The sequence below is a fragment of the Colobus angolensis genome, unplaced genomic scaffold (genome assembly GCF_000951035.1).
Source record: "Colobus angolensis palliatus isolate OR3802 unplaced genomic scaffold, Cang.pa_1.0 Scaffold3, whole genome shotgun sequence".
Classification (NCBI taxonomy): Eukaryota; Metazoa; Chordata; class Mammalia; order Primates; family Cercopithecidae; genus Colobus; species Colobus angolensis.
In genome coordinates this window covers 5,054,138-5,065,239 of record NW_012116265.1, presented here as the reverse complement: position 1 = coordinate 5,065,239, position 11,102 = coordinate 5,054,138, and the positions used below count along the sequence as shown (strand labels likewise).

Here is an 11,102-nt window from a genome sequence, read left to right as displayed (position 1 = left end):
AAGTCCAGCCAATCCCAGTGCTGGGATTACAGGCGTGAGCCACTGTGCCCGGCCTTTTTTTTTTTTTTTAAATCCTAGACCTCACCCTTATAATCACCATAGGATTACCACCGTGAGGGTAAAACAGTGCGTTGAGTTGACATTATGTAATGTTAAAATTGAGTTTTTTAAATGATGTGGAGCTTTTGGGTCTATTTGTTTATTTGATACTGCTACAAGTTTGTTACCCTGAGTAATTGAAACCTGCCTTTAGCAAGGGTAAATATGTTCACTTGAGAAATGAGTGTTGTCTTGAAACAATGTAAATTAAAAACTAAACAAAATTCAATTCGTTTTCTTGGGAAATGTTCATATATTTCCTGGAAGCTTCTTTGAAATTAGTAAACATTATTAAAAAGATTCAAGGAAGTGAATGCACGCTCAAGTTTGACCCTATAATTCAGAATGTCTAGTTTTGTAAGTATCAGTTATTCTTAATTTCCATCCTTCTAGTAATTGAAATACCTGTGGAATGAAGAGAAAAAAATTAAAGCTAAGCCATCTTGTCCAATGTAATTCCACTAGAGCTCTAAGACTCTAAAGCTTAGAGCTACATCTATATTTTCAAGCACGTCTACTTTAAGAAGAAAGTTTTGAGGAAACAAAGTTTTGATATACCTTTCCTTTTAAATAGATGAAGAACTTCCTGATTACATTATGGTGATGGTGGCCAACAAGAAAAGTCAGGACCAAATGACAGAGGATCTGTCCCTGTTTCTAGGGAACAACACAATTCGATTCACCGTATGGTATGTTTCTGAATTTTTGAGCCTCAGACCAAAGTTTGGCACAAGCCTGAGTTGATATTCTGTCCGAAGAGAGGTTCTTGACAGTTGAGTTAAGTTCACTTTGGAGAGGCAGTTTGTGAGTGATGAGGGCGCACAGCCTCTGTATTAGTCCGTTTTCACTCTGCTATGAAGAAATACCCAAGACTGGGTAATTTCTAAAAGAAAGAGATTTAATTGACTCAAAGTTCCACATGGCTGGGGAGGCCCCAGGAAACCTACAATCATGGTGGAAGGGGAAGCAAGCACCTTCTTCACAAGTCGGCAGGAAAGAGAAGAGTGAAGGAGGGACTTCCAGAGACTTACGTAAAATCATCAGATCTCGTGAAAACTCACTGTCTCTTGAGAACTTGGGAACTCACTCTCTCATGAGAACTCACTGTCATGAGAACATCATGGGGGAGCCACCCCCGTGATCCAGTCACCTCCCTCCCTTGACAGGTGGGGATTATAATTCAATATAAGATTTGGGTGGGGACACAGAGCCAAACATTATCAGCCTCTGAAGCCAGACAGCCAAAGTTGAATCCTGGCCCTGTGTCTTGCCTTGATTTTTCTAGCTATAAAATGGGAATAGTACAATCACTTGCTTTATAAAATTATTTTGAGGATCAGATGGGCTAATATGTGTAAAGTACTTATAGGTGTCCCTAGCTCATTTCCCTAAGGAATTTTTAGTATATGTTGGCTGTACTTACTATGTTTCTGTTGTAAAGTTCTATATCTTTTTTTTTTGAGACAAGGTATTGCTCTGTCACCCAGGCTAGAGCACAGTAGTACAATCACAGCTCCCTGCAGCCTCGATCTCCTGATCTCAAATGATCGTTCCATTGCAGTACCCTCCCTCCTGCACTCCCATGCCTGGCTAGTTTGTAAATTTTTTGTTGAGGCAGGGTCTTAGTATGTTGACCTGGATAATCTTGAACTCCTGGGCTCAAGCAGTCCTCCCGCCTTGGCCTTCAGAAGTCTTGGGGTTATAGGTGTGAGCCACCGCCACCTGGCCAGCTTCTGCATCTTATAGTTCCTTTTCCCGCACTAAAATCAGTTACAGATGTTTTTTGAACTGGGTTGGCTTCTTATATTGCCTTTTACAATGAGTTACCTTTTACAGGGCAAGGTTTTCTGTTTCTCACTTTTCTGTTTCTAACTTTTTTAGCTTTTTATTAAACTCACACCTTCATTTTGAGTAATAATTATAGTGTAATGTTATAGCATATTTTGAGATTATAAGTTTTTTTAAGTTTGGAATTTTAAAATAGGCAACTTTGCTTTTATACATAAATTACTGTTATATGCCTTTAGTTGAGAATACTGACTAGAAGAGTAAGATTCAACTTCAGATGCTAGGTCCTGGTACCAGGTTTGAAGTAAAGTGAAGATGAGGGCTGCAGGATAATGCTGTAGCTGAGAATAGCCATAAGAAATACTTTATTAGGCCCCTCAGACTAGGAACTACCAGTTACCGTGAAAGGTGATGATGTAGCAAAAGTTAAGTAAGCAAGTGGCCTGCTAAATTTGAATGGCAAGAGGAGACGCTAAGTGGGGAGATGAGCCTGGTTAAGTTCTTGCCTTTATACCAAAGGTTGTCTTCAGGGTGTTTTTGCCCCAGTAGGCAACTGTATGCTTATCAATCTTGAAATTCTGCAGAATTCTCTGGGTTTATACATTGCACAAATTTGGAGAACGTTGTATAGTGGTCATCAGTTGTTATGATACACACACTGCTGCCGCACTGTGGGTGACCCAACCCATTTGTTACAATTTGTCCCCAGAGGTTATTCCCTCCCAGTCCCCCGCAAAAAAAGATTGTGGGGCTTTTGACTGGGGAAATTACCATTATTGTGAGTACTATTTTTTTTTCTAAAGTCCAGCCAATCCCAGTGCTGGGATTACAGGCTTGAGCCACCGCGCCCGGCCGGCACTTTGCTTTCTTAAGTTAGTGTTAACACCAGCCCCAAACAGACTATTGTGATTGTTTGGAGGCTTGAAGTAATTGTGTCCGTGGGGACAGTAGCATGTGACTAGGGTTCTCATTGAAACATTATGAGATTTCTGGAGTTTTTGGGGAGGTACTGGGAAGGGATGTAAGGCAAATTACCTCATTTATAACTACCAAAACAGGTTATGTTACAAGCAAGATTACAGCCTTACAGCATCAGTTTTGAAGGTATTAGAGTGAAATGATATAGCATATTTTGAGATAACTTTTTTTAAGCTCTCAGAATTAAGTTGTCCAAGAAGCCATCTAATTTAGGCAGTTAATATAAGCTGCTTAAATGGTTGTAATAATAAGCAATATTACATTTTATGATACTTGTTTTACTGAAAGCTACAGTAAATCTTTAGTACTTAGAAAACAGGGTGATAGCCGGGCGCGGTGGCTCAAGCCTGTAATCCCAGCACTTTGGGAGGCTGAGACGGGCGGATCACGAGGTCAGGAGATCGAGACCATCCTGGCTAATGCGACGAAACCCCGTCTCTACTGAAAAATACAAAAAAAACTACCTGGGCGAGGTGGCGGGCGCCTGTAGTCCCAGCTACTCGGGAAGCTGAGGCAGGAGAATGGCGTAAACCCGGGCGGCGGAGCTTGTAGTGAGCTGAGATCCGGCCACTGCACTCCGGCCTGGGCGACAGAGCGAGACTCCGTCTCAAAAAAAAAAGAAAACGGTGACATACTTTGTAGACTAAGACTCTGGTCCGATGATATTCTTTCCCATATTTTTGCGGAGGCTAGATGTTGAAAACAGTGAAGAAAAAATATATAATTTTTTATTGATTTCTGTAGGATTTATACAAATCCTTTTTTTAAAAATGTGAAATTTGAAAGTTAATTTTAATACAATTTATTCACTAAATACAGCTTATCAGTATTTATCTCGGCTGGGTGCAGTGGCTTATGCCTGTAATCTCAACACTTTGGGAGGCCGAGGCAGGTGGTTCTCTCGAGTCCAGGACTTCAAGACCAGCCTGGACAGCATGGTGAAACCCCGTCTCTATTTAAAAATAATAAAAATATTTTTAAAATTAAAAAAAAAAATCGGCCGGGCGCGGTGGCTCAAGCCTGTAATCCCAGCACTTTGGGAGGCCGAGACGGGTGGATCACGAGGTCAGGAGATCGAGACCATCCTGGCTAACATGGTGAAACCCCGTCTCTACTAAAAATACAAAAAAACTAGCCGGGCGAGATGGTGGGCGCCTGTAGTCCCAGCTACTCGGGAGGCTGAGGCAGGAGAATGGCGTAAACCCGGGAGGTGGAGCTTGTAGTGAGCCGAGATCGGGCCACTGCACTCCAGCCTGGGTGACAGAGCCAGACTCCGTCTCAAAAAAAAAAAAAATCTCTGAATATAATGTCATAAATTTAGAGTGACGGTTGAATTGAAATCTTAATGGAGGCTTTATTGTTTTTTGTTTTTTTCTCAGGCTTCATGGTGTATTAGATAAACTTCGCTCTGTTACAACTGGTAAGATTCATAACTTTTTTTTTTTAATTTCTGCTTGCTATGGCATATGATTTGTTTCTTTCTAAAGTCATTTATAGTCATTTACAGTGGTTCATTTGAACTTTTTTAGAAAGCACATATTTTTATGAACTTAAGACCAGTTAATTTAATATGATTCAAAGATATTTAAGTGTAGGAGGGGGAGCAGTGCACTTTATCAGAAGGAAATAATTACATATGTGTGCAGAGATTTAGCCTCAAGGATATTTCAGTATTTTATAATTGAAAACAATTTAAAAGTTCAGTAATAGTAAACGAAATTGTTACATTACCATGTGTGGAATAATATTCAACTATTGAAAATAATGTTGTGGAAGAATAACATGAGAGTGTATACACATAAGATACATGTTTTCAAAAATGTGTATATATGCTCTTCCCCCCAAAAATCACCTTTGAGATAATTGGTGATTTTTATTTATATTTTTAAATTTTTCTGCAATAAACACGTATTGCTTTTGAATTGGTGATGAGGAAGGAAAAGACTTAAAGTAATAAAAATAGATGGCTGGGCAGGGTGGCTCGCACCTGTAATCCCAGCATTTTGGGAGGCCAAGATGGGCGGATCATGAGCTCAGGAGATCGAGACCATCCTGGCCAACATGGTGAAACTCCGTCTCTACTAAAAATACAAAAATTAGCCGGGCGTCATGGTGCGTGCCTGTAATCCCAGCTACTCAGGAGGCTGAGGCAGGAGAATCGCTTGAACCAGGGATTTGGAGGTGGCAATGAGCCGAGAACACACCACTGCACTCCAGCCTGGTGACAGAGCGAGAGTCTATCTCAAAAATAAATAAATAAAAATAATAGATTAAAAGGACTGTATTTTTCTTTTCAGAACCCTCTAGTCTAAAGTCTTCTGATACCAACATCTTTGATAGTAACGTGCCTTCAAACAAGAGCAGTTTCAGTCGGGGAGATGAGAGGAGGCATGAAGCTGCAGTGCCACCACTTGCCATTCCTAGCACAAGACCTGAAAAAAGAGATTCCAGAGTTTCTACGAGTTCACAGGAGTCAAAAACCACTAATGTCAGGTAAGAGTCCGGTGTAGACCTGCTATGGGCAGATGGCTTTCTGTATGTGACATTTTTATTAGTTTTTGTATCTTTCAGTTTGCTGTTCTCGGCAATTTTTAGGAACAGTGAAGTGATCATGAGCAGTTTTTTGAATAAAATAATGGATAAGATCTGAGTATGATTATCTTTGATCACAAATTTAGTAAATCAAAGTTTAAAGAAAGTACAATTTCAAAGTAGTTTTGAATGGAATACCTAAAGGGAGTATCCTCAGTTTTTTCCTTGAAATTTTTCAAGTAAGCATTCTTTAAAGATTTGGAGATAATTGCCCTAATTTGGTTGCAATACATTTTGTTGTTCTTTTAAATAGGCAGACTTATGATGATGGAGCTGCAACCCGACTAATGTCAACAGTGAAGCCTTTGAGGGAGCCAGCACCCTCTGAAGATGTGATTGATATTAAGCCAGAACCAGATGATCTCATTGATGAAGACCTCAACTTTGTGCAGGAGAATCCCTTATCTCAGAAAAAACCTACAGTGACACTTACATATGGTTCTTCTCGCCCTTCTATTGAAATTTATCGACCACCTGCAAGTAGAAATGCAGATAGTGGTGTTCATTTAAACAGGTTGCAATTTCAGCAGCAGCAAAATAGTATTCATGCTGCCAAGCAGCTTGATATGCAGAATAGTTGGGTATATGAAACAGGACGTTTGTGTGAACCAGAAGTGCTTAACAGCTTAGAAGAAACATATAGTCCGTTCTTTAGAAACAACTCAGAGAAAATGAGTATGGAGGTTTGTATGTACTTTTAAATTCTGGCTTATTAGGCTAAAATTCAGCAGTTCTTGATACTAAATAATATATGAAGTAACTAAACACATATTCCAAGTTTATTTTATTTTAGTTTTTGAGAAGGAGTTTCGCTTTTGTGGCCCAGGCTGGCGTGTGATGGCGCAATCTCAGCTCACTGCAACCTCCGCCTCCTGGGCTCAAGCGATTCTCCTACCTCAGCCTCCCGAGTAGCTGGGATTACTCGCCACCACGCCTGGCTAATTTTTTATATTTTTAATAGAAACGGGTTTCACCATGTTGGCCAGGCTGGTCTTGAAATCCTGACCTTGTGATCCACCTGCCTGGGCCTCCCAAAGTGTTGGGATTACAGACATGAGCCACGGCGCCCAGCCCCAAGTTTATTTTTAAATTGTTTTATCTGCTGTTTCTCATGATATACCAGATTTTCCTCTCCATGGCTTGCTCCTAGAGTTCTTTTATATCACGTCTGTATACCTTTTTGGGATTTCCAGCATTTGAGATAGCTTTAATCTTAAATTAATTTGGGGGGGGTTTCAGATCAATTTTAGATTGTTCATGATTGCTAGTAAGCAACCAATTAACTCCGTTTTATTAGTTTCCTCAGTAGCACTGTATGCAGCTGTTAATAAAATAAAGTTCTAATTTTTATTTTAGCTAAAGGTTGACTGGTAGGGATAATGTTTTTATATATATTATTTATTTATTTGTTTATTTTGATATGGTGTCTCACTCTGTTGGCCAGGCTGGAGTGCAGTGGCGTGATCTTGGCTCACTGCATCCTGCACTCCTGGGTTCAAGTGATTCTTCTGCCTCAGCCTCCTGAGTAGCTGGGATTACAGGCGCATGCTACCGTGCTCAGCTAATTTTTGTGTTTTTAGTAGAGATGGGGTTTCACTATATTGGCCAGGTTGGTCTCGAAATCCTAACCTTGTGATCTGCCCATGATGGCCTTCCAAAGTACTAGGATTACAAATGTGAGCCCCCACGCCTGTCCTCATATTTATATTTTTATACAAAACCAAGAAATGCTCTGAATTTCTCATATTACTGTGTACTATTTTTTCTTAAAATGGAAACATTTTGTAGTAGAACTTTTGTTATTTTCTGAAGTTAGGTAAGCATAAATTTTATCTGATTGCAGGATGAAAACTTTCGGAAGAGAAAGTTGCCTGTGGTAAGTTCAGTTGTTAAAGTGAAAAAGTTCAATCATGATGGAGAAGAGGAAGAAGAAGATGATGATTATGGGTCTCGAACAGGAAGCATCTCCAGCAGTGTGTCTGTGCCAGCAAAACCTGAAAGGAGGTACCTTGAACGTGGCTATAAATTCAGCTTTAACTGCCTTGGTGGAGTCTTCTGATTTCTTGAAGAGAATAATCTCGAAAATAATTTTTGTTTGTTTTTTGAGACGGAGCCTCGCTCTGTCAACCAGGCTGGAGTGCAGTGGCACGATCTTGGCTCACTGCAACCTCTGCTTCCCAGGTTCAAATGATTCTCCTGATTCAGCCTGCTGAGTGGCTGGGATCATGGGTGCGCACCACCACGACCAGCTAATTTTTGTATTTTTAGTAGAGATGGTGTTTCACCACGTTGGACCAGGCAGGTCTCAAACTCCTGACCTCAGGTGATCTGCCCTCCTTGGCCTCCCAAAGTGTTGGGATTACAGGCATGAGCCACCGCACCTGGCATACATATTTAATGTAATACCACGTAAGACTTTTTCATTGGGTTTTGAGAAACACATTAATGAGAGAAATTGCTTAACATTGGAGAGGATTGCAGAGAATATTGACTAATATGATGGTGGAGTGAGGGGGAACAACGTCAATTAAGATTCAAATTTATTATTTAAAAAAACTAAAAGGGGCCTAGGCATGGCAGCTCATGCCTGTACCTAGCACTTTGCGAGGCTGAGGCAGGAGGATTGCTTCAGACCAGGAGTTTGAGACTAGCCTAAACAATGCAATGAGTCTTTGTCTGTACAAAAATAAAATAAATTACCTGGTCATTTTGGCAGGCACCTGTAGTCCTAGACTGGATAGGCTGATGTGGAAGGATTGCTTGAGCCTAGAAGTTTAAGGCTGCAGTGGCACTACACTCCAGCCTGGGTGAGAGAGTAAAACTCTGTCTCGAAAAAAATAATAGGTTCCAGTGTAGTTGACGTTTTCTAAAAACTGCAGCTAGTCTATGAAACCTAGAGAAGGTTGTGGTAAAGGCATAATAGATGGGTGACCTGTGGAGAACTGAAATTTAAAGTTTAATAAAAATACCTTTCTTAACTCTTTTAGACCTTCTCTTCCACCTTCTAAACAAGCTAACAAGAATCTGATTTTGAAGGCTATCTCTGAAGCTCAAGAATCTGTAACAAAAACAACTAACTACTCTACAGGTAATTTAAATGTATTATGTTTACACTTGGTAAGACATTTCTGTAATTCTTGAGTAAGCTGAAAACGATTGCTTCTTAAATTGTGGTAAAATAAAGGTGCCTGTCAGATGTCAAGACCAAGATGAGGTTCCCCTATAGAAGAATGGCTTTAAAAGGAGATTGACAGGTTTGAGAAACTTTGCAAACTGTTAATGGACTATAGTTTTCCAAGTACCATATAATGCCTTTTATGCTCTTTTCGGTGTTTGTGAAATATATAGTACGTAAACATTTTGAAGAGAATTTTGATGAAGTGGGACTTTCATGTTAGTAGCATTAGATTCAACATTAGATATGAATTTATGATGTATAAATGGGAGTACAATTGGATAATAATAGGCGGCTGAAGTTATAATTTGTGAAACAGTAGTTTATAAACAAGGTTGGTTTCTTCCCTTTTGGTGGAACTCATTAATAGAATATAAGGCAGAGAACTGACTCTTGTGATGTTCCTGCTCCAATTGTAGTGGAAGTACTAAATCATTTTATGAGAGAATATAAAAGTATTACATGTTTTCAAAACAGGAGATGAATCAGCTGTAAGCTGGTCTTACGGGAAGCTGATTCTGAAATGTAGACAATTGATGGGTGTCATTTTGTGTTGTCATTAAATTCTGTACTCTGTGGCCGACCTGTTGTAGCCGATGTATAAATTTGTGTTAACAAGCTGATGGTGATGAGCTACTCTAAAAAGATGTAAGTTTTGCTGTGGATTTAATGGATGTACTTACAGCATTGCCCTGCTTGTCCACTCTCTCTTGCTTCTCCTTTTGTGACCCCATTCCTAAAGTGAGGTATACTGTAGCCATCAGTTTTTTTGTTTGTTTTCTTTTTTTGAGGTGGAGTCTTGCTCCGTTGCCCAGGCTGGAGTGCACTTGTGTGATCTTGGCTCACTGCATCCTCTGCCTCCTGGGTCCAAGTGATCCTCCTGCCTCAGCCTCTCAAGTAGCTGGGGCTACAGGCGCCCACCAACTTGCCAGGCTAATTTTTTTGTATTTTTAGTAGAGATGGGGTTCCTCCATGTTGGCCAGGCTGGTCTCGTACCCCTGACCTCAGGTGATCACCTGACTTGGCCTCCCAAAATGCTGGGATTACAGGCGTGAGCCGCCGTGCCTGGCACCATCAGTTTTTGATCCTGATACTTGCCTGTCCTCTTAGTTCTCCTCATCCCTAATTTAACCCTGAACACTAAATTCAACAGGTTTTTGCGTATAGAATAAGGATTATCAGGCAAATGCCCACTCTTGACCTAATGGTATATCTACATTTCATTTCCTGATCTGTCAGCAATATTAATTGTCTAGAATGATGAGAAGTTTAGAGAATTTCCATGGCTTTGAAAATTTCTTTCTTTACCTAGGTTATCTAAATTACAATTTGAAACTGATATAAGATCATGAAGCTAAGCTTAAACCGTGTTTTGTTGAAAATGAATACATATGTACTGTATTGTGTTCATGGCATGTGGTTGTATGGACATTGTTTACATATGTTTGGATAAATAGGTCAGGTATCTATCTCAGTAATGTTGTAAGAAAAAATGAATGGTATCTATGGATTGAACTCCTCATATATATGTTCTTTTCTTTTTTTTGGAGACAGAGTCTCACTCTGTTGCCCAGGCTGGAGTGCACAGTGGCGCAGTCTTGGCTCACTGCAACCTGCGCCTTCTGGGTTTAAGCAGTTCTTCTCCGTCAGCCTCCTGAGTAGTTGCGATTACAGGTGTGTGCCACCACGCCTGGCTAATGTTTGTACTTTTAGTGGAAATGAGGTTTTACCATGTTGGCCAGGCTGGTCTCAAACTCCTGACCTCAAGTGATCCACCCGCCTTGCCTCCCAAAGTGCTGAGATTACAGGCATGAGCCACTGCGCCCAGCCCAAACTCCTTGTATGTTCTAAACCAAAGGAGGTGTTTATATTTAATATGACATAGTCACCGTCGACTTTTGATGTATTACTGCATTTGTATTTCTATCTTTTTTGCTTTTATGTGAAAGTCCCACAGAAACAGACCCTTCCAGTTGCTCCCAGAACTCGAACTTCTCAAGAAGAACTGCTAGCAGAAGTGGTCCAGGGACAAAGTAGGACCCCCAGAATAAGTCCCCCCATTAAAGAAGAGGAAACAAAAGGAGAATCTGTAGAAAAAAATCAAGGTAATAACTTAAATGATGTTTCACTCTTTACTACAGTTTTTTCATGAGGCATTGAATATTTTCCAGTGGATTTTTATGAAATGTTACACTTTGAAAAACGTGATGATTAAGCCCAGAAATAGAATGAGAAGGATAGCATGAGGAATGTTCATACCAACACTTTCCAGAAACTTTTTTTTTTTTTTAAAGAGGTAGAGTCTTGCTGTGTTGCCCAGGCAGGCTTCAAACTCCTGGGCTCAAGCAGTACTTCTCCCTCAGCATCCTTAGTAGCTGGAAGTGTGTACAAGTATGTGCCACTGCACCCAGCCTTTTCTAGAAATTTTTGAAAGTCTTTTTGTTGTGGAAATTTTTAATATTCTCAAAAC

At 40.1% G+C, this 11,102-nt stretch overlaps 1 protein-coding gene across 5 annotated transcripts in view; it reads left to right on the top strand.

Moving 5' to 3' along the window:
- Nucleotides 1–11,102, top strand: part of ZC3H14 (zinc finger CCCH-type containing 14) — a 49,679-nt gene that overhangs the window by 4,674 nt on the left and 33,903 nt on the right. For all 5 annotated transcript variants that reach the window (XM_011949447.1, XM_011949446.1, XM_011949445.1 and 2 more), the window contains exons 3-9: nt 674–788; nt 4,245–4,285; nt 5,163–5,358; nt 5,711–6,140; nt 7,301–7,461; nt 8,445–8,545; nt 10,582–10,737. In XM_011949447.1, coding sequence (XP_011804837.1) covers nt 674–788; nt 4,245–4,285; nt 5,163–5,358; nt 5,711–6,140; nt 7,301–7,461; nt 8,445–8,545; nt 10,582–10,737 — 1,200 coding nt within the window. The remainder of the gene's footprint in view (nt 1–673; nt 789–4,244; nt 4,286–5,162; nt 5,359–5,710; nt 6,141–7,300; nt 7,462–8,444; nt 8,546–10,581; nt 10,738–11,102) is intronic.